This window comes from Ovis aries, chromosome 1, assembly GCF_016772045.2.
Source record: "Ovis aries strain OAR_USU_Benz2616 breed Rambouillet chromosome 1, ARS-UI_Ramb_v3.0, whole genome shotgun sequence".
Lineage (NCBI taxonomy): Eukaryota > Metazoa > Chordata > Mammalia > Artiodactyla > Bovidae > Ovis > Ovis aries.
In genome coordinates this window covers 200384834-200409654 of record NC_056054.1, presented here as the reverse complement: position 1 = coordinate 200409654, position 24821 = coordinate 200384834, and the positions used below count along the sequence as shown (strand labels likewise).

General features: G+C 48.5%; 1 protein-coding gene across 3 annotated transcripts; it reads right to left on the bottom strand.

The window, feature by feature from the left end:
* Positions 1–692: 692 nt before the first annotated feature.
* BCL6 (BCL6 transcription repressor) lies at positions 693–24694 on the bottom strand. 3 transcript variants are annotated; one of them, XM_042233309.1, is made up of 10 exons: positions 16888–24694; positions 14299–14337; positions 13324–13494; positions 11514–11735; positions 8934–9905; positions 8206–8390; positions 6778–6945; positions 5569–5699; positions 5311–5448; positions 693–1904 (listed from the first exon to the last, which is right to left on the bottom strand). In XM_042233309.1, the coding sequence occupies exons 3-10, from the start codon at positions 13482–13484 to the stop codon at positions 1761–1763; spliced, it is 2121 nt and encodes a 706-aa protein (XP_042089243.1). In that variant the 5' UTR covers positions 13485–13494; positions 14299–14337; positions 16888–24694; the 3' UTR covers positions 693–1760. The 3 variants fall into 3 exon arrangements, with proteins under 3 accessions (XP_042089243.1, XP_011952753.1, XP_004003098.1); XM_012097363.4 differs by having other exon boundaries at positions 24636–24694; XM_004003049.6 differs by lacking the exon at positions 16888–24694 and adding an exon at positions 15470–16864.
* Between the last annotated feature and the right edge of the window lie 127 nt (positions 24695–24821).

The following is a 24821-nucleotide window of genomic DNA, read 5'->3' as shown; positions in this document are numbered from 1 at the left end:
TGGTTGTCACTCAGAAAGAGGCGGCTGACTTCCACCACAGAGTTCTTGGTGCAAAGAACGCTTCTGCAGGGATGGGGTTTGGCTTGGCCTATAGGGATTCATAAAGCTTCTATAGATGTCTATAGATGTCTATCCATCACCTAGCAGACAGCAAAAATCCTCCAAAAGCACCAAGGGTGAGGAAGGCAAGAGTCGAAGCTGAGGCTTCCCATACTGTCCTTGGACCCCAGGAGAGAGAAACTGTTTATGAAGCCAGGAGGCAAGATGAGCCTTCTCACTGCACAGAATGAGCAAACTCTCTAAGACTCAGAGGAGGAAAGGACCCACACATTGGTCTCAGAAGGGCTAGAACTGAGGTCACTCATTTTGAGTTCAGCCTAGAGCTCTGAGTGAAAAATATAGTGAATGAAGACAGTTAAAAAAACAGAAAAAGGAGGGAACCAGCCAGAGATAAGAGGCAACAGGTCCATTCAAAATCCCCAACCTGGGCGCCACATGAGCAGAATCTGGCATCTGCGGTCCATCCTTCTGCCAAGAGCTGAAGGCGGGCCCTGCCCAGCAACCAAATGCAAACCCCAGCCTCAGTCTTTCCCTGCCCTCCATGAGCACTGCCCACCCAGGTGAAGAGCTGGGGAACCAGACCCATTCAAGTCCTGACTCCAGCGCAAGGAAAAAAATCCAGAACAAACCGATTTGACTTTTCAACATTTTATTCTTGTATTTGTACAGCTATATTTTACAACGCGGTAATGCAGTTTAGACACAGCCAAACCCTGTCTCCGGAGTAGTTATAACACAAGCATGACGCAGAATGTGATGAGACAAACATTCCCAAAGAGAGCTTAGTTAGTGACAACTCCAAGTCCCTGTGTCTGCCTACACTTCCAAAAGGGATGGCGCGGTCGTCCCCTGTTGAAAACTTCCATGAAAAAAGGCACCGTAGGACACGTTGTACAGGTATATACAAACCGATAACTAGAACAAAACTACACGTTTTTTCCTTCCGCAGCTTTTTTTGTTCTTTTTGTTTGTTTAATACACACTTTGTAAATTGTAAACCTTCACTTGCAAAAAAATACAAATACACTGAGGCATTTTAGACAAAATATTTTCTTACTTATACAGATGCAATACTTAAAATAGTCTCTTAAGTGCTCTTTCTCAATAAAGATTCTCAGATCCGTGTCTGCCTGCAGATACAAAATCGAGCCTTTAACGCAGTTTTATATTTTTAATATATCTTTTTTAGGTTTATATATATTTATTTTATATATATATATTTATATATTTACAGCTCTGCCATATATTCCTTCACCTTTGGTTAAAAAAATTAAAGCCCTCTCTTTGATAACATACCGACGTCTCTTCTTTTAAAAGAATGCACATTTACATACAAAAGAAACATCTGATCCCACAAAACATATACATTCCTCATTTTGCAGACTAAGTCAAGTCAGAACTTTTGCGTACTTCCCCCGCTTTGATATATAAAATGATTTTGCTTTTTGCTGACATGGTTCGCCGTACACATAGGAGAAGAAGCAATATTATTTTCTTAAAGTTTTACGGCAGTGGGGGAAGGGGAGCTGCCTTGGCGCCCCGTCCCCCGCCCCCCCCCCCACCCCGCCCCCGCCAGCTAGGATTTGCACTAGTGGATGAAAGAGGCACTACATCACGGGATGAACATTGTAAAGTGTTACAGTATCCTTTGGGTAGATTCCGAAAAGGGACTCGAATGGAAAGCATCAACACTCCATGCTTCAGCAGGCTTTGGGGAGCTCCGGCGGCAGATCAGTGGCGGACACGCGGTATTGCACCTTGGTGTTGGTGATGGCGCCGTGCTTCTGGCGCAAGTGAAGACGGAGCTGACTTTTGTGACGGAAATGCAGGTTACACTTCTCGCACTGGGGGAGAACCAGAGGCAAACTGTTAAGTCATCCACTCAGGAAACGTGTCATTACTCAAGGACCTTGAGAAGGAGATTCTCCCTTCCAGGGATGGGGCAGTTCTTCCCTTCCCTCCTGTGGGCAGGTGAGAGCCCACAGAAATGCTGGCTTCTGCTAAGGGACAAGTACACTTTGTGCAAATATCTCTTCCCTGCTTTCCAAAGTCTTGGTCACGCTCTTCCCCTGCTTGAGATTCATTTCCCTGCTCTAACTCAACAAATTCAAGTCTAAACCAAAAATGCAGTTCAGCTGCAAACTCTTCTAATTTTTAAAGTTTTCCTGAATCTTTCTAAGGTGAAAATAGTTCCTTTCCTTTGACCTCTGTAAGATTTCCAGCCTTGCCACTTAATGCCAAAAAGCCTTGGCATCCCAAAAATTATCATCCTTCTCAGATGCAGAATGCTTTGACAATGACGACTACTTCTCACTAAACTTTGTAATCTTCCCAGTACCTGTAAATATACCTCTTAGGCAATTATGCAGTACATCTGAATATATTTGGACAAATGGATTAGAACAGTCTGAATTTTGCAAATGAAAATTCTGGAAATCTCAGATATGCTTTTAAAAGGCAGTTATATTCCTTTAACTTAGTGTATGTATCTTAGAGGGCTTCCCAGGTGGCACTAGTGGTAAAGAATCCACGTGCCAGTACAAGAGACTTTGGTTCAGGTTCCTGGGTCAGGAAGATCCCCTGGAGGTGGGCATGGCAACCCACTCATTTTCTTGTCTGGAAAATCCCAAGGACAGAGAAGCCTAGCAGACTACAGTCCATTGGGTCACAAGCAGTCGGACACAACTGAAGTGATGGAGCACATCTGCACACATAGACCTCAGATCAGCTAACAAGCCATTAGCAAGTGAAGCTGTTTCTCGTTTTGATTCCAAGAATGGGTAATAATAATTTTAGTGGAAAAGTTCTTTAAAAATAAAGTGGATGACTAAATGTAATGTGGTACCCTGATATAATCCTGAAACAGAAAAATGTTTTAGGCAAAAACTGCTGCTGCTGCTAAGTTGCTTCTGTCGTGTCTGACTCTTTGTGACCCTAGTCCACCAGGCTCCTCTGTCCACGGGATTCTCCAGGCAAGAATACTGGAGTGGGTTGCCGTGCCCTCCTCCAGGGGATCTTCCTGACCCAGGGACTGAACTTGCCTTTCCTGCATTGGCAGGATTCTTTACCACTAGCACCACCTGGGGAGCCCAAGTAAAAACTAAGAAAGTAAAAATAAAGTATGGATTCTAGTTAATAATAATATACCCAGTATGGATTCATTAGTTGTGGTTAATGTACCCTAGTTATAAGATTTAATAACGGGAAATTGCGTACATATGGTATCTCAGTGCTATCTTTGCAACTTTTCTACAAATCTAAAACTATTCTCTAATAAAACTATAATAAAATACATTCATATAGAGAATATGTCTTAAAGTAAAAATGGAAACAAACTTAGAAATAAAACAGGTGTGCAGTGAGTATAAAGAGCCCCAGTCTTGGGAGACAAGGGCCCCTCATACCTGTGCGACCCACTGCCATGTGCCCTGAGCATGGCATTTCTCTCTGAGCCTTGGCTTTCTTTCCTGTAAGGGACTGAGTCAGTACACTCTGAAGGTCGCTCAACTCTGATATCCTGTGTATCTAAATGTCCAGCAAATAATTATAACAGCAAATACATACCGGACTCTTACTATGCGGCAAGCACAGTTCTGAACACTTCCGGGAATCCATTAATTTAACATGACTGTGTGCAGTGAGCACTATTATCAGGCTCAGATGAGGAAATTAAGGTACTGAGAAGATAATTAATTTGCCCAAGAACAAAATCAGGTGAGAAGATATTCACTCAAGGAGCGATAAACAAGTGAATGAAAATAACCACCTTCTCAGGTTAACATTTTGATATGGGTTAACCATTCCTTTATTCAGCCTTGTGTCCATCACTACCTACAGAGATGTCATAAGTTCAGCAAAGCCAGCCTCACCTATAACAGTAGTTTCTACACTTGTAGGACATGGGATTCTTTTCTTCAAATTAAATGGAAACTGGAAAGGGAAACAGGCTGCTGTATCATTCCAGTCCTGCCCTGCAGGGTTTCAGTGATTGAAACAGCACAGTTGGAAACCTGCTCATCTACCTCATTCTCACCATTTCATAGAGAAAGAAGACTACGGCCCAGTGAGAGGGTCGGGGTTTGCCCACAGCCTTAAAAAGGGTCACTGCCAAAGTCCAAATAAGAATGCAGATATCTCAGCTCCCTGGCCAGTATCTTTCTACTTTACAGCAGAGATCAGCAAGCTGTTTCTGTAAAGAGCCAGACAGTAAATATTTCACACTTGGTGGGCCTGACATGCTCTGACATAACTACTCAGCTCTGCACTGTAGCGTGAACACAGCCAGAGACATACGTCAACAAGTGAGCCTAGCTGTGTGCCAACAAAACCTTCTTTATGGACGTTGAAATTTAAATTTTATATAATTTGCATGTCATGAAATATTATTGATATTTTTAGCCATGTAAAAGTATAAAAACCGTTATTAGCTCATGGGATTTCAAAAATTAACCCATAAGCCATAGTTAGTCAAGACTCCACTCTAGAACACTGATTCCAGTGGCCCGATCATGGCCTCTTGCTTCTGGTCATTTGCAGCTGTCTTTTCTCTAGTTTTTTCCCCCTTTTATCACCACCTTTCTCTGGTTCCCCTCCTAGTCTGTGACTGCTTCTTTTCAAACACTTTAGCTCGTCTGAAGTAGACATCTAGCCCAGTTTAGGGACAGCTGGAAGCACTCAGTAAGTGTTTGTAGAAGGAATGAATGACTCTGATGTCTATGTAACCATAGTCCAGACCTCTTTCTTAAGGCCTGGATTACCTAACCCAATACCCTCAACTTCAAAGATGAGCAAGCTAAGACTGATGCTGAAACTGAAGCTCCGATACTTTGGCCGTTTGGTGTGGAGAGCTTACTCACTGCAAAAGACCCTGATGCTGGGAAAGACTGAAAGCAAAAGAAGGGGGCGTCAGAGGATGCTAAGGTTAGATAGCGTCACTGACTCAATGAACATGAATTTGAGCTAACTCTGGGATATAGTGAAGAACAGGGAAGCCTGGCATGCTTCAGTCTATGGGGTCACAAAGAGCAGGCCATGACTCAGCAACTGCACAACAACAACCACAAACTAAGACTCAGGCCAACCTCAAGCTGGTTGTCTTTGAAAATCAGACTGAGATCTGGTTTTAGGACCATGAGAGTTCAGTGGTCATCCCACTGCATGCCTGAGATTGAAGCGAGCAGTCCTGTGGCCCCAGCCCTCCACCTCCCCGCCTCTCCCAGGCCAGCCAGTGGCCACAAGAGGCTCACGTACATGGTAAGGTTTCTCTCCTGTGTGGATTCGCAGGTGGCTCTTCAGAGTCTGAAGGTGCCGGAATCGGGTGCCACAGATTTCACAGGGATAGGGCTTCTCGCCAGTGTGGATGAGCACATGGGCACGGAGGTGGGCCACCTGCATGGAAGAGCGAAGAGCAAACAAACTGAGAGGCTTGGTTGAGGTGGGCTGCAGACCCCCTGAAGCCTCTTATCAGCACACTGGGTTGGGGGTCCTTGGCCCACGCCCCCTGCTCACCTGGACAAATCTGGCTCCGCATGTTTCGCATTTGTAGGGCTTCTCTCCAGAGTGAATTCGGGTGTGGGTTTTCAGGTTGGCCGGTCGGTTGAACTGGGCCCCGCAAATGTTACAACGATAGGGTTTCTCACCTGTTGCAGAGAGAACAGGAAAGCCATAATTAGAGAAAGTTCCCACAGTCCCTGAGCCCTGGATTGCAAAGCAATTGGCCCTTCCTTGTGCCACTTCGGCTTTCCTTCCCTTGGAAAGGGTCAGAGAGAGGTGTCAGGGACCTGCCACCCCTACCTGCTACCCCTCTCTTACACACACATCAGCACACCTCACCCATGACCGGGGTCAAGAAGCAGGTGGTGATATGGAGGAGGAGAGACAGTGTCAGGCATGGGTCAGGGAGGAACTGAGGTCCCAGGAACCAGCTTTGTCATCAGGATGATCTCACTTCAGGATGTGGATATGTTACTTGCCTTCTCTGGGCCTCAGTTTCCCTCTCTGGCACCTGAGGGATGAGTTGAGATGACCCAGGAAGGCTCTGCTAGCTCTTCCCTTGGGTAAGGCTGATTCAGTCAACCCATTCCTCAGAGAGGTAACACTCAGGCTGCTCTAGTTTCTGTCTTTGAGAAAAAACATGCTTTTCCTTTCTGCTTGCGGCAACTACAGCTGGATTCTATTTGCAGGAGAGGTGGGGTCTGAGTTGGAGTAGATGCTCAAACAGAGGAAACCAATAGAAGGGCCACGTCTTCCTTCATGGAAAGTTTCTGGGATAATGGGCCCATTTAAAATCCCAGGAGAGAGGCAACTTTGGACAGTAATCAGGTTATGAGATGCTACCTGGTGAAGGAATGTGAGCTGATAAGGAACAAGCCCTTGGAGAGACTGGAGAGGCTTTAGTGTTTTTCTGGTTTATAAACACCAACCTGTCTCTGCCTCTCTCAGCCAAGGTTCATCCCCTGTATAGTAAGACGAACACTTCTGACCCCAGTGAAGGTGAAGCAACACAGAGCATCTCAAAGGAAAGACAAAGGGAACACAGAATGGCTGGGTCACTAAGCCAAGACATGACAGGCCAGGCCTAGACTCAGGCCAGGACAATCCCTGCTCCCTACCTCACCCCACCAGGCCCCAAAGCCCCACGCTGCTTTCTCTAGAATCCTTGCCCTGTTCTGCCCCGGGGAACCCTGGCAAGCTTGGGGATGGGTTACAGAGCCATACCCGTGTGGACGGTCTTGTGGCTGGCGAGGTTGCCCTTGTAGCGGAAGGAGGCCTGACAGCGGTCACACTTGTAGGGTTTGTCACTGTGGGTCTGCAGCGTGTGCCTCTTGAGGGAAGCCTCCTCAGAAAAGCGGCAGTCACACTCATTGCAGAAGAAGGCCCCATTCTCTGTTGGAGGGTGAGGGGAACACCAGGGTCAGCACGTCAAGGGAGGTGGGGCTCCACGGCCTCTTCTCTGGAGCCACCCCCAGGGCCAAACTCAGCCCCCAGTGCCCCGTCTGCCCATTGTTCATGGGAGCCCAGAGCAAAGGGCCTGTGAGAATTCCCTCTTTCTTAGTGTTTAGGGTCTCAATCATGGAACCGAGGAAGGAGACAGATTCAAATATTAAGGTAGAAAAGGGAAACTCACACCCAAGGTACCCACATGGCCTGTACCAGCTTACATTCATGCACAGAAGCCCTCAGATAAGACAGCCTCTGTCTGTGTCTCTATCTTCAAAATCAAGATAATAAACCCCTGTCCTGCCTACCTCACAGAAGCATGTTGTATAACATCAAGCATCACAGGAATGTAAGATACGAATCTCAGAGTCAAAAATACTTTGAGGTCATCGAAGGAGGAATTAACAATGACTGTGGTCACCCTTGTGCCCATCTAGACTTTATGTCTCCCAAGCACTTCTGAGATAGGGAGACAAAAGATGATGGTGGGCGTAGAAACAGAGGCCCAGAGAAAAAGAACTGGAGTGTAGAGCGAACAGCCGGGGAGTCAGGATGGGACAGTCCCTCCCTGCTCTCCCAACTATTGGCCCATGGCCCTGTGCCAAGCCTCTCAGTATAAGGAACTCATCTTTTTCTTTTGTCTTAACAATTTGGAAATGACATATCATGGTGACTTTACCCCTAAAAGAAGTATTGCTGGGCTACCCTACTGGAGCTAGAGCTGGGGGAAGAGGGGAAAACTGGGGGTGCCAATCACAAACTATCCAAAAATGTCAATTAACAATCTGTTCAGTGAATCAAATTCAGCTAATATTAACTGAGTGCCTACTCCGTGCTAGACTCATTAGGCCCTGTGGAAAACACAAGCATGAATAAGGCAGATGCTTCTCTTTCTAGAATGTACAGTCTAGCAAGGTGAACTAGTATGCATACAATCAGTTTGGGTCCAGAAGGCCTGAGAAGGCTCTGGAAGCTAGTGGTAGCCAGCCCCATTGAGAGCTGTGTGATCCTTCTCTATTCCCCAAGAATAACTCAGATTCTTTATCCCTTGCTTTGGTCAGTTTCATTCCCTACATAAGGTCTCCAAGAGTGGGAATCTTGGCTGGTGAGTTAAATGCCAATGGACTTCCAATGAGGGGCTCCTTCCAATCAGTGAATAGACACACAAACCTCTGGAGCAGAGACCAGGGCAGGGAAGGGACTCACCGCAGCTGGAATCTGAGTACTCAGACTGGGTCTCTCCCAGCTCCTCGGGGAACGTGGGGCCAGCGGCATGCAGGCACATCTCTGCGTGCTGCGGGGACTGTGAGCCGCAGGACGTGCACTTGGGGGGGTGCAGGTATAGCGGCGAGTGGCTCTCGCTGCTGCTTCGGGGGGAGCCAGTCAGGGACCTGTGGGTAGGAGGAAAGGGCCTCAGCAGATGGAGCAGGGCAGAGTCTCCACCTGGGCTCCATGCATCCCTCTTCCCTGTGCTCAGGGCAGCCCAGAGGCCACTTGAGATCAGGAACCACAGAGTTACTCATCCCCAAGCCTCCCTTCAAACAGCGGACATACCAAGATCACCGATGGGGGTCACACGGAGCCCAAACCTCACTCCCAGGCTCAGTTCCCTCCCCTTGGTGCTGCTGTCCATGGCCATCCTCCGTCCAAGACAGCAGGAGGATGCCCCGTGCCATACCGAGACCAAGACCTCAGGAGCTTAGGATTCTTGCTCATCTACCATGGAGGGGAAATTCTCTCTCTCACTATGAAAATATACTGAACCTTAAGGACCTTCCTTACTTAGGCTAATTCAGTCAATAGGCTTTAGCCCACACCTCCAGTACATTCAGCATGTCAGACAAGAGAACACAACCTCTGCATCCATCAGAAGTGAGTCCAGAACCCTGCTCAGGTAAGCCCTGGCCCCAAGTCCCAACTCCCTCTGAAATCACCTGTTGACGATGTTGTTGAGCCGGCTGGCCTGTGGGATGGTGGAGTCTTCTGCACTGGTGCTGAGCTTAATTGGGGACTGGAGATCAAGGGTATCGGGCTCCATGGGTGGCTGGCAGGCTGGCGGGGCAGCATAGGCTCGAGGGGAAAGGCGGCCCAGCTCTGCCTGCTCAGGCCCCTCCGGTTTGGCATTCTGGTTGAGACTGTTGAGCACGATGAACTTGTACTTCTTCCAGTTGCAGGCTTTGGGGTCAGTGGGGCTCTTGGCCGGCGGGGACCCAGAGGTCTGGAGGATGCAGGCGTTCTTGCTGCTACAGGACTCCGTGGGTGAGTTGGGCTGGCAGTCAGACTTCTGGGGACTCTGTGGGCTAACCAGACCCTTCCTGTTCAGGGGTGCATTGGGGGGCTCGAAATGCAGGGCAATCTCATCTTCCGAGGAGGGCCGCTCTTCCTCCTTGCCGGCCTTGTCACAGGGGAAGTATGGGGCACTCCGGGCTGAGGGTGCAGCAGGCTTGGGGCCCTCGGCCACACTGTAGTGCATGTCACTCCGCGCCTCCTCAGGAGCCGCCTCCTTGGGCGAGTAGATGGTGCTGTGGCACACTCCGGGGGAGATCTCCATGGCTGGCCGACTGTACTCACTGGGCACTGGCCTGGCACTGTCGCAGGGGAGGGCCCGATCCTTGGGGAAGGGGTTGGCTATAGGCATTCGGGCATCCCGGAGCTCCTCATCAGAGAAAAGGAAGCTGCTGACTGGAAGGTGGCCATACACAGGGTATGAGGCTGGTGGTGTGGACAGGCCATTGTACAAGCTGGGGGCAAAGGCTCTGCTCTCACATCCAGGGGCATTCCTCAGTGGCAGGCTGTTCTCCACCACCTCCCGGCCCCGATAGGCCATGATGTCCTGGGGCATCAGCATGCGGCTGTTGAGGAAGTCTTCACGGGGAGGCTTGATGGCAGGAACCATCTCTGCTTCACTGCAGGAGGGAAACAGAGAGAAGACCCCGGCCTCCTAATCAGAACCTTCCGAGTGACACTGGCCTATGAAACCCACACAGGCGTGGGGGTCAGCTAGACATAGGCAAAGTGGCCCTGGACTACGGAAACACTTGTAGTTACAAGGCAGTTCTGCTAAAAGTCTAGCAATCTAGCCCAGAGAAGCTAAGTGAATTAGCCACACAATCAGTGCCTGTTCAGGTGTGATTTTGTGTAAGTCCCATATGTTTGTATACATGTGAATCTCTAACTATTCTGCTATTATAAAATGGAAAGCTTTTGGAGCCCTTATCTCATTTCATCACTACAGAATCCTGCAAGGAAGGTTGAGAAGGCATTATTGTTTCCGTTTTACACATGTGAAACCTGAGCTTCAGGGATGAAGTTTAGCATGAGTATAGATGAGTATAGCATGAGTATAGCATGCTGGTGTCACATGTTTGGAGGGGGGTCATTGTCAAACTGGTGCTTGTGAAGAAGGAACTCACCCTGTGAGATGCCTGGAGTCACAGGGAAGTTTCCTTTTGGAGAAGAGGCAGCAGGTGCCAGGGTGGGAAGCCCTGGCTCTGCAGCAACAGAACCTGGTTTCTAGTCCCCGTGGTGCCACTCAGCAGCTCCGTGACCTGGAGCTAGTTACTGAAGGCTCCAGCACAAGGCTGGACCCAGGGAAAGCACTTATAAATGATCTTGCCACCATGATCACCCACAGGAGACAAAGAGCTCAAGCTGCCTGTACTTGAAGGGACATTACGTGGGCGAAAAGTGGGCCCGCTCTGTCTGATTGCAGTTAACAGAGGTAGAACCAAGGAATGAAGGTTAAAGGAGCCAGATTTCAACTTTCAAACTGTCCAAGGTAGAACTGCGTGGTTCTGGGAACAATGAGTTCCTTGCTCCTGGAGATGTTCAAACAGAGGCTGGAAACCTTTCTGCTGGAGAAGGGCTACGATCACCCTAGAGAAGCTGAATCAAATGATTCTACAGAAGTCAAGGCCTAAGTGTCTGTTACACTTAGCAAAGCTCTTCACTTTTTTGGCTCTCAGGTTTCTCATCTTTCAGTGACTGTCCTATCTCACCAGATCCCAGGTAGGGGGTTAGACCCAGTGAACCCAATGTAATTCAGTAAACATTCTCTAGTTTAGGAGCAGAGTGACATAAGAGATGAGTATAGCAGCCAACAATCCAGTGGGGGAACTAAGTATGTAAATAGTTACAATGGAAGCCTAAAGGAGAACAAAAGCACGCATGCAAATAGTGAAAGAGAAGCAAAGTCTAACAGGAATACAAAGGGCTCTGGGAAACAACTGAAAAGCTGCGGAAAGAGCAAAGTGATTATTGCACAGTGAAGAAGCTGGCATCCGGGCATGGTCAACAGGATGGGTGGGAGGAAAGGGTCAATCAAGTGAATGGAAGGAAGCAAGAAGTGGGGATGCACATGGCATATCTGAATAGCAGGAGTGTGCAAAAGCAATGGAAAGTAGGCTGTGGCGTATCACAGAGGATTATTTTTTCTACATTCATGCACTATCAAGGGCCACTGATCTTTTGCGATCCCCTCCATCTCCAAGGCCTCCATCCGGGTGGCAGCTCACCTGGCCTTGATGAACTTCCGGCAAGTGTCCACAACATGCTCCATCTGAAGGTACATAGCTGTGGCCATCACGGCCATGATGTTGCCCTCCCGCAGATTGAGCCGAGATGTGTACATGAAGTCCAGGAGGATGCAGAACCCCTCCGGGTTGATCTCAGGATCCAGATTGATCACACTGAGGTTGCATTTCAACTGGTCTGTGAAGATGCTGTAGAACAGGCCACTGTAAAACAAAGGAATGTCTCACTATAGTAGACATCAATTACAGAAACTGTCATCAATTATGGTTAGCAGGGGGCGCTAAGCCCCTTTTCCCTGGACCTAGCTCTGGACCTTCCATGCAAGTTAACAATAGCTGCCATTCATGGAGAGTTTACTCAATGCCAGAGAGTCATTAAGCACTTTACGTCTACTCTCCTGTGTTTCTCACAACCTTATAAGATAGATTCTATCCTTCTCTCCGTTTTCAAATGGGGGAACTAAGATCAAAGAGGTCAAGTAATTTTCTCAAAGTCACAGAACCTGTATTCCTTTTGGTCTTCATTGCACAGATTACCAGAGTTAAATTTAGCACTCATTTGCAGTAACTATTTTTAGTTTACTTCTTTGGGATAAGCATTTCCTTTCTTGCTCTACCACATTATCCTTATTCTAAAAATCTTATTGCATTTTTTAGAAGCAAATTGGGTATTGATGACAAACAAATAAAATGATACCTATATCTATAGTTTACTGATTTTCTAAAAGTCCATAGATTATTTTCTAAAAGTCCATCACAAGGTCAATACTCCCAGGAGAGCCAAGTCAGTGTCAAGCTATACCTCCTGGTACCATGATGTCAGGTTCAGGAAAGAGCATGCAGGGAGAGGCCAGAATTCTGGACTGTCATCTGGATTCTACTCTTCCTGAGCATGTTGCCAGAAATGAGCTAGACTTACTAGACTTTAGCAAGTAACTATGAAACCTTGGGTAAGGGACTTCACTTCTCTGTGCCTTGGTTTCCTTATCTGCAAGCAGGAATGACAATGTCTCCCTTACACAGTTGTGGCAAGCATGAAAATGTAAAGGGGACAAACTGATGCCTGAACACAGTAAGCATTTGGTTAGTATCATCTATTATTTTAACTCTCTATAAACTTTACCACTATTTTTTTTTAAAGGTGCTTGTTGTAGATGTTCTGTATGTCCTCTACTTGCAATCAAGATTCCTGACTCTCATCAGCTCACCTATAAACATCTTCATCTTATCATCTATAAAATAGAGCTAATCATGCCATCCATAATATAGGCCACTTTGAAAATCCAGGGAGGTTATGGAGTGTAAAACTGCTCTGAACATTTGAAACACTTGACAAATATGAAGAATTAGCCAGCTCACTTTCACCAACTTAGATATTCTCTGAAACACCCACGGAAATATAATCATAGTATAAATAAATACAATCACAGGAAAAAAGAGCAAAAGATCTCAAGGTAACTTGCTAGAAATATTTTAAAACTCACTTTCACTTTTCATTTTTTTCCCATTGGTTAATTAAAGTCATCCCGTTTGCCCTAAACACATCTCTTCTGGAGACAGCATCTGATTTCTTCTCCCTCTATTCCCACAGAATGGAAACGCTTTCTTTTCTAAAAGTGTATTCATTCATTTGCTGCCTGGGAACCCACTCTGCCAGGCCATGTGCTGGGGACCTAGAGACAAATGAGATGTGGCCCCAAACACTGCGAGAGGCCCCCACCCTCCACCCTGGCAGCCAGCACCTTTGCTCCCATTATATCCATCATCTGCCTTCTACTTCCAGACCCCTTACCTGCAGGCCATGAGGACCGTCTTATGGGCTCTAAACTGCTCCCGGCTCACCACTATGACAACATCAGTCAAGATGTCACGGCTCCGGAGGCGATTAAGGTTGAGAAGAACATCACTGGCATGGCGGGTGAACTGGATACAGCTGTCAGCCGGCGAGGCCATTTTTCTTCACCTGAAAGAAAAGGTCAAAATCCTGTTAGTCCTCCAGAACCTGTTTCCTTCTTACCAGGAGTGTGAGAGCAGGTGATTCAGCCTGCTCCCTTGTGTTTGCTTTTGAACAACTCATGGCCCACCTCTGGGCATTTCTCTTCATGTCTATACTAGGAGATAATCATCTTTACCTGACTTGTTAATAGAAAACCCTATAGGGGAAAGAGGAAGGGAATGAGTATTTGTTGAACGTTTTTTCCACATACCAAACGCACCGCCAACATTGAGAGGCAGTGAGTGAATGACAGGGGAGAGAAAGCATGCTTTGAAGGTTAGCACGTGGGCCATACCTTTCACAGGCTGTATAACTTGAAACAGGTTGTTTTACGATGTCTGGGCTTCAGTTTCCCCAAATGGGGAGTACTAATTCCTCTGCAGTGGTAAAACTTAGAGATATGTGCCTGGTCCACACTAGATTCTCAAAAATCATAGCTATTCTCATCAGTATCTCCTCTCATCATCCTAGCCACCATCTGTCTCTCCCCTGCTAAACTTCAGAATTGTCAGAATGCAACTGTCAGAACTGCTGGTGCATAGTAGGCAGCAAAATTACTGTGAACCAAGCAACAAGTAAGGTCACATGACAGTGTTAAGATAGTCAAATGCAGGGGCAAAGGGGGGCGGGTGGTGGGTGTGATGGAGAGGCAATCAGCTGTCCTTTCTCTCATCTAAAGAAAAGTGGCACCGTTCACAGACACATTCACTGGCAATTCAAAAGAAACAGTTTGTCCACAAAACTGTAAATCGTATAATTCAATTTACTTACCCAGTGCCTTGATTCACAGTCTAAAATTTTGCTTAAAACCTGCAGGGAAGAGAAAAACCAAGCAGAAATTGATTTAATGAATGTAAGATTGTCCACTATAGTCTTATTTTAGGACACACATATTTAGTTTTACTCTGATAGTTGCAGCCTGCCAGCTGGTGCGGTTTTACCACAAGTGAGCAAACACTTTATCCAGCTCGGCTCTTACAGAAACAACAGGCACCCGAAGCTACTCGACAATAATGTTTTTACCTTGAGTACTCAGAATACAATTTCATACATTAATTACATACGTGTATACAAATTTAATTCCTTTTTCAAAGTAAAAAATGTATGCCATCCAAAGGTAATTGAGTTTATGGGAAAGAAAAAAAATAAGAAAAGTGATTCTTTCAATATTAATGAAATGATCCTTAGGGGCCTAAAAACTCCGGATGCTTTTCAAAACCTGCTAAAATACTATCTTTCAAACTTAGAACGATTCCACAAGACCAACAAGGTCAATATCTTTATCCTTTGTTCACAGAGGACAAAATTGAGTTCAAGTGGCTTACCCAGGACAAACAGCCAGGCAGTATTTCCTGACTGTCTGAAGCACTTAAGACTAAATAAGGAATCTGCAGAATCCAACCTGAGATGGTTTATCTACTCTTTTGTTTTTTTTCAGTTTCCAATCCCATCTCTCCTGGGTCTAAGAGCACATATAGTGCCACAAACTTCCAAGTTTGTGCCTCCCCCTGCTGGTGAGAGATTTAACTGTGTGGTTTAGCTGAGAACTGGCCAGGGAGCACTCAAGAAATACGGACCCTCTCCAAATTGGTTTCTCTAAAACAAAATCATTTAAAGTCTCCGTGAAAGACTCACTTATGATCACACGGGCTGCAGAAACAAAACAATATCTGAACCCTCCCCCAACTCTTCTTTTTTAAAATGTAGCTTTTCAGAGCTATTTTCTGGGTAAAGGGGCCAGAGGCCAAGGAGGTCATACTGGGCCACATAAATGGTGATTGACCCAGCCCTAGGTCTTCTGGCTCAAATTCTTGTCCCCTTTCCAAATCAGCCTACGTGCTGTAGAACATGCAAGACAGCACCCTGATGTGGGTGAATCTCATTTCTGAGTTCCTTCCCCCACACAGACACTTTGCCCCCATTCCAGGCTGCTGAGTCTTACCAAATGAGCACTCTAAAATGAGAGGTTTCCTTGAGTCTGTAACCAAACACTCTGACATTTCTCTGTGGTCCCAAGTGCCAGTCACTCAATCTCATAGGCTTCAAGGTTAATGTGTGCATGTGAGTAAGTGGAGGCGGGGAAGGAAACAGGGGAAGAGAGAGGATAGAAAAAGACAAAAGAACCTATTTCCTCCTCTCCCCATCCGAACTTGGATTGGCGAAGAGAGATGCATGGAATCGGTCCTAAGCAAAGTTCAGTGATTGTCTCCTTGGAAAAGGAATACCGCAGACACATGTGAGGTTTATTTATAAACCTTCTCCTCTTCCCCTATGGAAGAGATCCCTCAACAACACTGGGATACTTAAGGCTCTCCTTTAACCAGCTTCACCCACCCTCTCGCTTGTGGACTTCCAGTCACACAGACTCTAGGAACCACAGGAAGTGGAGATTTGCCGTTTCACCTTGACAAGTGGCAATGACTCACTCCTGATGTGGAATGAAACAAACAAACTAAACAAGCCCCCTGGGTCCACTGTCAGTCAGGTTGTTGGCTGGGCACTTTCCACTGTAAACCTCTCGCCTGGCTTGACCAAATAATGCACATACACTAAGGCCCCTCCCCTTATTAAGTGCACTCCTTTCCAAGCTAGCTTTATCTTAGGAACCCCCCAAGCCAGTGAGTATGTCAGTCATGGTGGGTGTGGACAACGATGCCACCCTCTAGATGCTGCAGGTGTGGGAGCACCACTAGCATTTGGTTTGCGTTTCACAGACCACTCAGCTGTTTCTCATCCATTTTTGTGTCTGATCCTTATAATAGCCACCATTTACTGGGAGGAGAGTGAGGCTGCATGAGATAAGTCTTTCCCAGGATCTCAGAACTAATTCCAAGCAAAGCCTGCTAGAAACCCTGCCTACTAGCTTCAGCCATCCCACCAATGTCAGCACAAGACTCCTTCCACAGAAGCAACCAAGAGAGCAGAGGTGTCAAGAAGAAACTGACATCTGCAAGAGTCCAGACCTTTCCCGACACCATCCCAGCCCCAGCCGCAGTAACCACCAAGTGAAAGTTAGACTGGTCTTTTCCACCCCCATACACTTTCTCTCCTTTGGCGCTTTCCCTGTGTAAACGAGGCACCTTGAGAAGGCAGATCCTTTAAAGGGCTTGATGAGAAACGAGGGAATTCCCCTTAAAAAAAAAAAAAAAAAAGGCAAAGGTAAAGAAGACAACAGAAAGGCAAAGAGAGACAAGATATAGGAAGGGCTAAGCCAGCCTATATGAAAAGATCCCATCCTTTTCCTCCCACCTCCAGAGGCGGCCCTCTTCTCTTGCTCACACACAAGGGCACAAACTCTAACCCTGCAGCCGGGCAAGCCGGCGCAGATTCGCAGATTGGCCCACCCCCATCACACCGTACCTGTCTGCTAGGGACCGCCCACCCCCGGGCGTGTTGCTTGCACCGCAGCGCGTCCACCTAGAAGCCCCCCGCAGGCGCGGCGGAGCCCCGGCGATAGCCGTGAATTTGGTTACATCCAAGTAAAACTTTTAGTGCACCTCAGTAGCTAACATTATGTGTGCTTTTTTTTTTTTTTTCCTGTTACGCTGTCAAGGCAGGGGGCAGTGAGGGGAATGGCACAGCCCTCTCATTCCCGGAACACAGTCGATCTCAACTCAGCGGATTTCACAGAACACTCTCTGCCTATCGCCGACTCCAACGAGAAGTAACTTTCCAGGAAGCTGCCGGCCCCGACGGCAGCCAGGATCGCTGCCTGCGCCGGTCGGGCCGCCGGGGATTCACCCGGCGAGGGGGGGCCGCCTGGGGAGCCTCGCGGGGAATACGGCGCACTTTCCCCTAAATCCCTCATCCGCGCCAGGTCCAGGAGTCTATTAGAGTTCACCTAGTCCAACCCTTCCCCCACAACAATTTTTTAAACAGGGAAAGTCAGGCAAGTTAGTAGCACAGCCGAGTCTGAAAGCCAGGATTTCGCGTTCTATCCCAGGCTTGACTTCAAGTTGCCCCATTACGGCGTTTGTTTGCCTGGTGTGTCTTTTTCTCTCTTTCTCTTTGCTTGCCCCTCCGCCCCCGTCCCCTCGTTTGAAAGGGATTGGCCGGTCGAGGGCCCCCAAGTCAAAAAGATGGAGTCCCTACAGCTGGAGTCCCATCCAGCGCGCCCCAGCCGAGCTGAAGGAAAACTAAACCGAAAGCCCCTTCCGCCTACGTTGGCAAGAAGGAGAACCCAGCTCAGCTCAATTTCCGCCCAGAATAGAAGCTGCCAGGCCGAACCTGGCTAGTTTCGAAATTTCCGAATCCGATTTCTCTGAAACCATAGATTAAAAAGGTCGGGATTGGCACAAGCCTTGGGCTCAAACTCTAGCGCGTTCATGGGCGCACTCCAAGGTTGCCTTGCCCTCCCCGGGCCTTCCTCGGAGTTAGAACCCCCGGGCGCCATCTCCTAATCGGTCTCAGCATCGGACTCCGAGAGGCACCTGCGGGACCCAGTGGTAGGGAGTAGGGGACGCGAAAGATGCAGCCTCTTAGGCCGCAGCGCAGTCCTAAAACTGGCGGGTAGCGTCACACTGCGCCGCGCAGCACCTCAGCAGCGGGGGCGGGGTCAGTAAAGACGGGGCCTCTTTGGCCTCATAAAATCCCACTTTCTCATCCCTTCGCCGGGTAGAATAAAGGTGAAAGCGAAGGCTGCAATTTAATACGGGATGGGGTGAGAATCTAGGAAGGGAAGCTAAAATTAAATGCATTTATTGGAAATTAGGAGTCCCCGTGGTTCCGGGAGCTCAAACCTAATCCTGTTTTACCGCTGCCTGACACTAGAGAGAGCCCTCCATCAAGGCTTAAAACCGACTCCTCCTTGTCGCCCCGCCCCTCCTTCCTATTGACCTAGTTTAGATTGAGTCTCCGGATTTGGAGAAAACCTTTCCCCCTCCCCCCTTCTCTATCCCGGTGGGTTTTGGATTATTGGTAATCTAATAACTCCAATAACTTGTTGAGAAATCCAGAGGAGAATCAGGAAGTGCAAAGCACTCTTCAGAGGCAGGGACGAGGCATTTTAATAAGGCCGGAGCCGCCGCAGTGGAGCCCGCATCAGGGCTCTGGCCGCAGCGCTCCCTTTCTCCGCAGCGTCTCAGCTAAGGAGCCGCCCGGGTCTAGTCTCCGGGGTCTGGCGGTTGGGACCGGGGTGGGGGTAGGGTCAAACCGCCAAGTTGTTTTTGTTCTGGGGGAGAAACACCCCCTCACGCTTTTGTCTGGGGGGCGGGAGGGTTTGGACACCGTAGATGAAAGTGAATTTGATAACGTGGTGGCTATTGCAGTCGCTTTGGGTGACCGAGGAGGTGTTCAGGGACATGATGTCCTGACTTTCATTTCTATCACACTTCCTGCCAACAGCGCTCTTGCAAGCCTGCAAGCTTCTAGGAAATGCAATAAAATAGAGGGATGTGTTTTATCATCAAGATCTGAAGAGGAGCTGCAGAAGGGACACTCCCCGGGCGCCCAGCTCGCGACTGCCTTCCAGAAAGGGCCGGCAGTCATTGCCAACAGACCACGAGCAAAGATATTTTGGCCATCCTGGCTGGAGCGGGCTCGGCCTTTGCAAAAGGCTGGCGGGGGAGGGCAGAAGCATGATCTCCCCAAGCAAACAATGCCTTTAAAAATCCGATCTGGACAGAAGTCAGCCAAGGTCTTTATTCACGTTAATGAAGATGGAAGGCACTAACTGTCCTTGGAAAACGATGAGTCAAACTTGACCGCTCTTCAAACACGTCCCCAGATTCGTTTCCAACCCGAACAGAGGCGCGTTTCTGCAACGCGGCCTGCAACAGCTCCCGCAGTGGGAGAGGCAGAACTTGATTCCTGCTGACCAGGGCGGTGGAATCATCGGCTTGTCCCGCGGGTGTGCGTGCCAGTGGTCGCTAGGGGCCGCCAGCACGCGGACGCGCGTTTGCCATCTTAAAGTTTTTAACTCCAAGCGAGAAAACTTTACTGAGAAGCTGTTGTGGATTACACTCTGCCTGTCCATAGGACCCACGCACACAACTGATTTCTCACCAATCCACTAAACAAAGTTTATAAGTGGGGGGTAGGGTGGTCAGAGCTATTTTAGGATCCAAATGTGAGCCTCCGACACAGTGAGGTGCAATCTCCGAAAGTTTAGGGACGGGGCTTTAATCACGCCCTAACACACGCACAACCCCCTCCCCAAGTTCTGATGCTCCCACCCCTCAGCGCATCAGTGGGCTTTTCAAAGTCTGTTACTGAAAATCTTGGGCCATACTTTGTAAACAAGTTGCTCGGAGAAATATGGACAAGGAACCCTTTCTCATTATGGTTACCTAAGAGGTTAAAATTATGGCTCCCTCTGACTTCTGCTCCTTTTTCTCAGCTACCTAGAAGGGGCGGAGACAAACTCGCCTTTGACTTTAAGTCACTGACCTGGAATTCAGAAGCTTAATCTGGTTCCGGTTAGGTCACTAACTCCCCATTAACCCTCACATCAAGGCTGTTTCCTCACTGTAAAGAGCTGTATGTCCTAGAGCCTTTGTGGTATCCCTCCACTGTAGAGTTTGCCCCGGGAAAGGCCACAGCGACTGGGAGGTTTTCAAAAGGGGGTGCTTTTTGGTTCTCTAAGCAGATGCAGATATCTGCCCGTGGCTGAGCGACGTGGATGGGGTAAGCATCCGCAGGCCTTCTAATTTTCCTCCGCCTTACCAAAACTTTGGAGGTCGGGTGTCATCCTCATTGGAGGGTGCCCTCCATCAGTCCTAGCACCTGGTTGAGATACTTGAGGGACCCGAAGGTGACTCGGTCTGTCGAATGCCCAAAGCGGGGAACTCCGCCAAGACCTACCACTAGGTGGCGGACTCAGTCCGTCCGAAAACCGCCGCGCGACCACAGCCTTCTACCCTCGACTGCCCTCCACCTTTTTGCTGTTGTGGTGTATTAGGGGGAGGGGATTGCCACCATAGGGCAAAGCAGGAAAACATTTTAATTTACAGAAGGTAATTCGTTTTCCCCCATGCTCACACCTCTACCAACCACAACGCAATATCTGAAGCTGCGTTCGTGTATTATACGTAGATTTTTCCAGCCCTAAATGTACTGGGAACAGAAAGAAAGAATGCACTTGTCTTCAAGAAGCAGGATGGCACTCGGCAGTATTGGCAGAGGTTCCTGCCAAACCCTGTCGACCACCAAAAAAGTCGGATACAAATTGATTCCCACGGAGAAAAGGGACCCTGGAGGCCAAGGGCAGAAGAAGGGTCCCACCCAGTCTTATAGCGCTTGGCTAAATCGGGGATGGGGGAGTGGGGACGAGTTCGGTCTTTGGTGGGGCTGTGGTCTCGGAGTGGGAGGCGGGCAGGGTAGGGAGGAGCCGTTCTGGCTTCCAGCGGGACGAGGAGAAACCGGCCAGCTTTCCCACAACCCAGCACTCTCGCTCCTATCACTGCGGCAGCTTTCCCACTTGTTGCGCAGGGCAGGAAACTGGCACGCGCCACACTACTTTAGCTCCCAGAGGTCTCCAAACCGGCTACAGATCAGCTTGCCATTGCCCCTGGCAATCCACAACCCTCCCTCTCCAACCAACCCCCCACAGACACCATCTCCACCGCCAGCAAAAACTACAGGACTTCCAGTCAGTATGTTTTGTTTTGTTTTTACACCAAAACATTCCTTCTTATCTCAATATCAGACAGGTAGCAGAATTCGGGTGCCCAGAGAAGTCAAGTCCAAGGGGCGGGAGGGGGGCGCTACTTCCGCCTGTAAAACTCGCCTACGTAAAGCCAACCAGGCAACCCTCCCCCCATCACACACACACACACACACACACACACACACACACACACACACACGAACTACTTCGCCTATTTTGACACCATCCTAGCTCGAAAACCGTTTTTCTCCCTCCTTTTGAGAAATCAACTTTTTTAAAAGCTAGCTTTCTCTCTCCTTCCTAAAGAAAAAAAAATCCTCATAAGGTCATTTCACAATATTTTTCAAATATTTGACTTTTGCAAATAGATAGTTTCATCCACCGAGGGGTGGCGCTGCCGCGCCACCTCTCTGAATCTTAATTTTTCACAACAAAGTGGGTTGTGAGTGTGGCTACCCAGCAAAGGAGAGAGGGAAGGAAGAATTTTGACATCTAGTCATGGCTACCATTTACTCAACCAATAACTGGAACTCTTTAAGGCTCAACTAACGACAGAGTTTAGAGTCCCATTCCTGTCCCAAACCGAGAATAAAAATGGGACATTTGTTTTTCATGAAAGCAAGGGGGTAGAACTCTCAGAAACTGAGCATTGCGGTAATAACCAGTTGGAGAATTCCCACTTCTATCTGCTTTCTCCTTCAGGTTGCTCGGTTTTTACAGATAGCCTTATCGTCACTATCAACAGACCCTTAAAATCAGTCAATGTTTGGGCCTGCAGTATTGGAAAGTCTTCCAAGTAGGATATTGGAAACTTCTATTTATAAATGGAGAGGGGGGTACTATTTCCCATCCGCAGGCTTCTATTTTGGCCTGAAAACTCAACTATAGTCATTTTAGGCAGGGAATGCCCATCTCCTGGTACTCCCTTTCCATTTCCTCCTCCCCCAGAGACACATTATCTTTTCTCCTTTAAAAAAAAAAGCATATATTTTAAAGCGAGAATGTGATTTCACCTCGTTCCTTTGAGCTCATGTTTGCTACCTCCAGGAATAGCGTGTGGACTAGGGCCAGATGAACTTCAACTTGGGCTGCAGATTTACGAGGTTCTGTTCAAGTGCCAAAGGCTCTTGGTAGTAAATAGCGAGCAAAATAGATACCTGTCTCCTGACGGATCTTGCCGGGCCCCCTCTTAATTTTTTTCTTAAGTTATTTATCAAAACCACACACACCTTGCAAAGAAAAAGGGAAACTGGCAGTCTCTGTAGAGGAAGCCAGTGGCATCGCTCTGAGCCACAAACTGTATTTCTAAACAGCCCTTTCCCTGGTTCCTTCTCTCCTGCCCCATTTTTTTTTTTTTCCTTTTTGACAGTAAAAAAAAATGCATCTACTGACACTCACTTTACTTTAAAGGGGGGGGGGGCATTACAAGATTCTCCTCCTGGAAACTATAAACTGATTGAACAAAAAAAAATCCGAAAGGATTAAATCAGTTTCCTGGAGGGGATGGCGAGCTCACAGAAGAGGTCAGGGACCCAGTAACAGTTCTTGACTTTGAGCGCCCAGTTTGGGGCCATTCCTTCGGCTCAGCTGTCAGGACCCGCACCACCAAGACAAACATTTAGAGAAGGGGCACAACATAAACAGGATCCTTTTCAAGCTTTTTTTTTTTTTAATTTGTAGGATTGTGTACTTGTTTTCCATGGGATAGCTTTTAAAACTCAATTATTGCAACACGAGTTCCATATTTGGCCAGAGTTCCAATAACACGGCATCATAACGGCAACGCAATCTACAGTTCTCAAGACATTTACCACGGTCACTACATCCGGCAGCGGAGTGGCCCCCTCGCTCCCGCGGCTCCCCAGCGCAGCCGATTTCCGAGGCTTCCACTCCCTACCGGCTCCCGCCCCCGGCCGCCGCCGCCGCCGCCTTCCCCCATTCCTACTCCCTCGAGGAGAGCTACAGGTTGCAAATCCAACCAACCTCGCAATCCATTTCTGCAAAATCACTCACAAAGATCTCCCGTTCGCGCCCGCGCCCCCTCCTCCGGCGCCAGGTCCCCCAGCCAGGGCCACAAAGTGCCCTTCTCTCCTCCCGGGTCTTGCACGTAGGAACGCGGGCTGGGGCTGTTTGTTTTTTCCCTCGCCCTGTGCAAAGACCTCGGGAATCTGAAGCCTGACGCCGCTACTCTCCGACCCGCAGTTTTTGTTTTGTTTGTTTTCACAAAGCTTGCACCACGGGAAAAATAAAAATTTAGGAAAGCAGGGAAACAGCCATTGGGAGCTAACACCGAGTCACGCAGCGCCCAAAATACAAACACCACGACCGCCAGAAATCCCGCCACCTTCCCGCTTGGCTGGGCCGTTCTGCGAAGGTTCCCGGAGTCCCCGCACTCTGAACAGCACCGCAGGTGCAAACGCGCACCCCTTTCCCACCCCCACCCCCAAATCCCCATCCCGCCACAAGCCTCTCTCCCCAGGACCGGGAGAGGGAGCGCGCGGGGGTTCCCGACTCCCTAGACTGCAACCAAGAAAGAATGATTTCCAAACTATTCAACATCCCCGCCCCCAGGCAAGCTAAACCTCCCCCAAAACGCAGGGGAAGGGGACACCAAAACGCTCGGATCTCGTTAGGAAGATCGCGGCTCAGAAAGGAACACTTCATCTGGGTTTATGAAGGGGAAAAAAAATAAATATCCACTAGGAGTTCGCTTGCATTTCTCCTCCAAAATCTCGGCTCGGAGGTGGGGAATCGAGAGGACCGAGGCCGGTGGAAGGGAGCCAGCGGGGCGAGCGAAAGGGCAGTCTCCCTCCTCGCCTCCCGGAGTGACCAAGAAGGACGGGAGAGGGGAAGGAAGGAGAGGCGAGGGAAAGGAGAGGGAAGGAAGGAAGGCGAGGCTGGAGCGAGGGAGCAAGGAAGGCAGTTTGCAAGCGAGAAAAGAGGGAAAAAAAAACACAGCCGCACGAATCCAGCGAGATCACAAGCCGTACGCAAGCAGCAGCAGAAAGAGCGAGAGCGCGAGCGCGCGTCCTCTCCGCCGTCTGGGGCCAGACAGCCCCCAGACTTGCCCGAATCACCCCCCAAGCACTGTCTCGTCCTTTCTGCTCCGGCCGCCCCCTAATTCCCCTCCTTCCTCTCCTCCACCTCCTCTTCAAAAACCAAAACAACACAAGGGAGGGTGGCAAAAGCCTCCCCAAACCGGCCAATTCACTCAAAGACAACAAGAATAAAATAATAAAAATATAAAAATCTACATCCTAGAGTGGGAGAGACGTGGGACTAATCTTCGGCATTTATTTTAACACCTGACAGCTACAATAAATAAATATATACATTTACATCAATAGATACACATAGGAAACTTGGAGCCAAAGCATTTGGCAAGAGCAGAAAAAAAGAATTAAAAGGTAAAATAATGATCATGAGCAGCGGCGGCGGCAGCGGCACCAGCGGCAACAGCGGCGGCGGCAGCAGCAGCGGCGGCAGCAACAGCAATAATCACCTGGTGTCCGGCCTTTCCTAGAAACTTCTTGCATCACCACTTCTAAGAACCCCAGTTCTAAGAATCAACAGAGCTCAATTCTCGGAATTTGAGCTGGGGACTTTACCACTGCTACGTAGCAGGGGAGGACTCGGTGTCAGCTCTCCACGACTTATGCCTCCTCCGGGCCATAAAAAGCCCTCCAAG

What these genes read in the sequence shown, in the direction of transcription:
- BCL6 (XM_042233309.1), bottom strand. Translation starts at nt 13,484, where the DNA reads ATGGCCTCGCCGGCTGACAGCTGTATCCAGTTCACCCGCCATGCCAGT. An exon ending in ACGGTCCTCATGGCCTGCAG is followed by an intron (nt 11,736 to 13,323) that starts GTAAGGGGTCTG and finishes TTTGTTTTACAG; the next exon opens with TGGCCTGTTCTACAGCATCT. An exon ending in CTCAACAACATCGTCAACAG is followed by an intron (nt 8,391 to 8,933) that starts GTGATTTCAGAG and finishes TCCTACCCACAG; the next exon opens with GTCCCTGACTGGCTCCCCCC.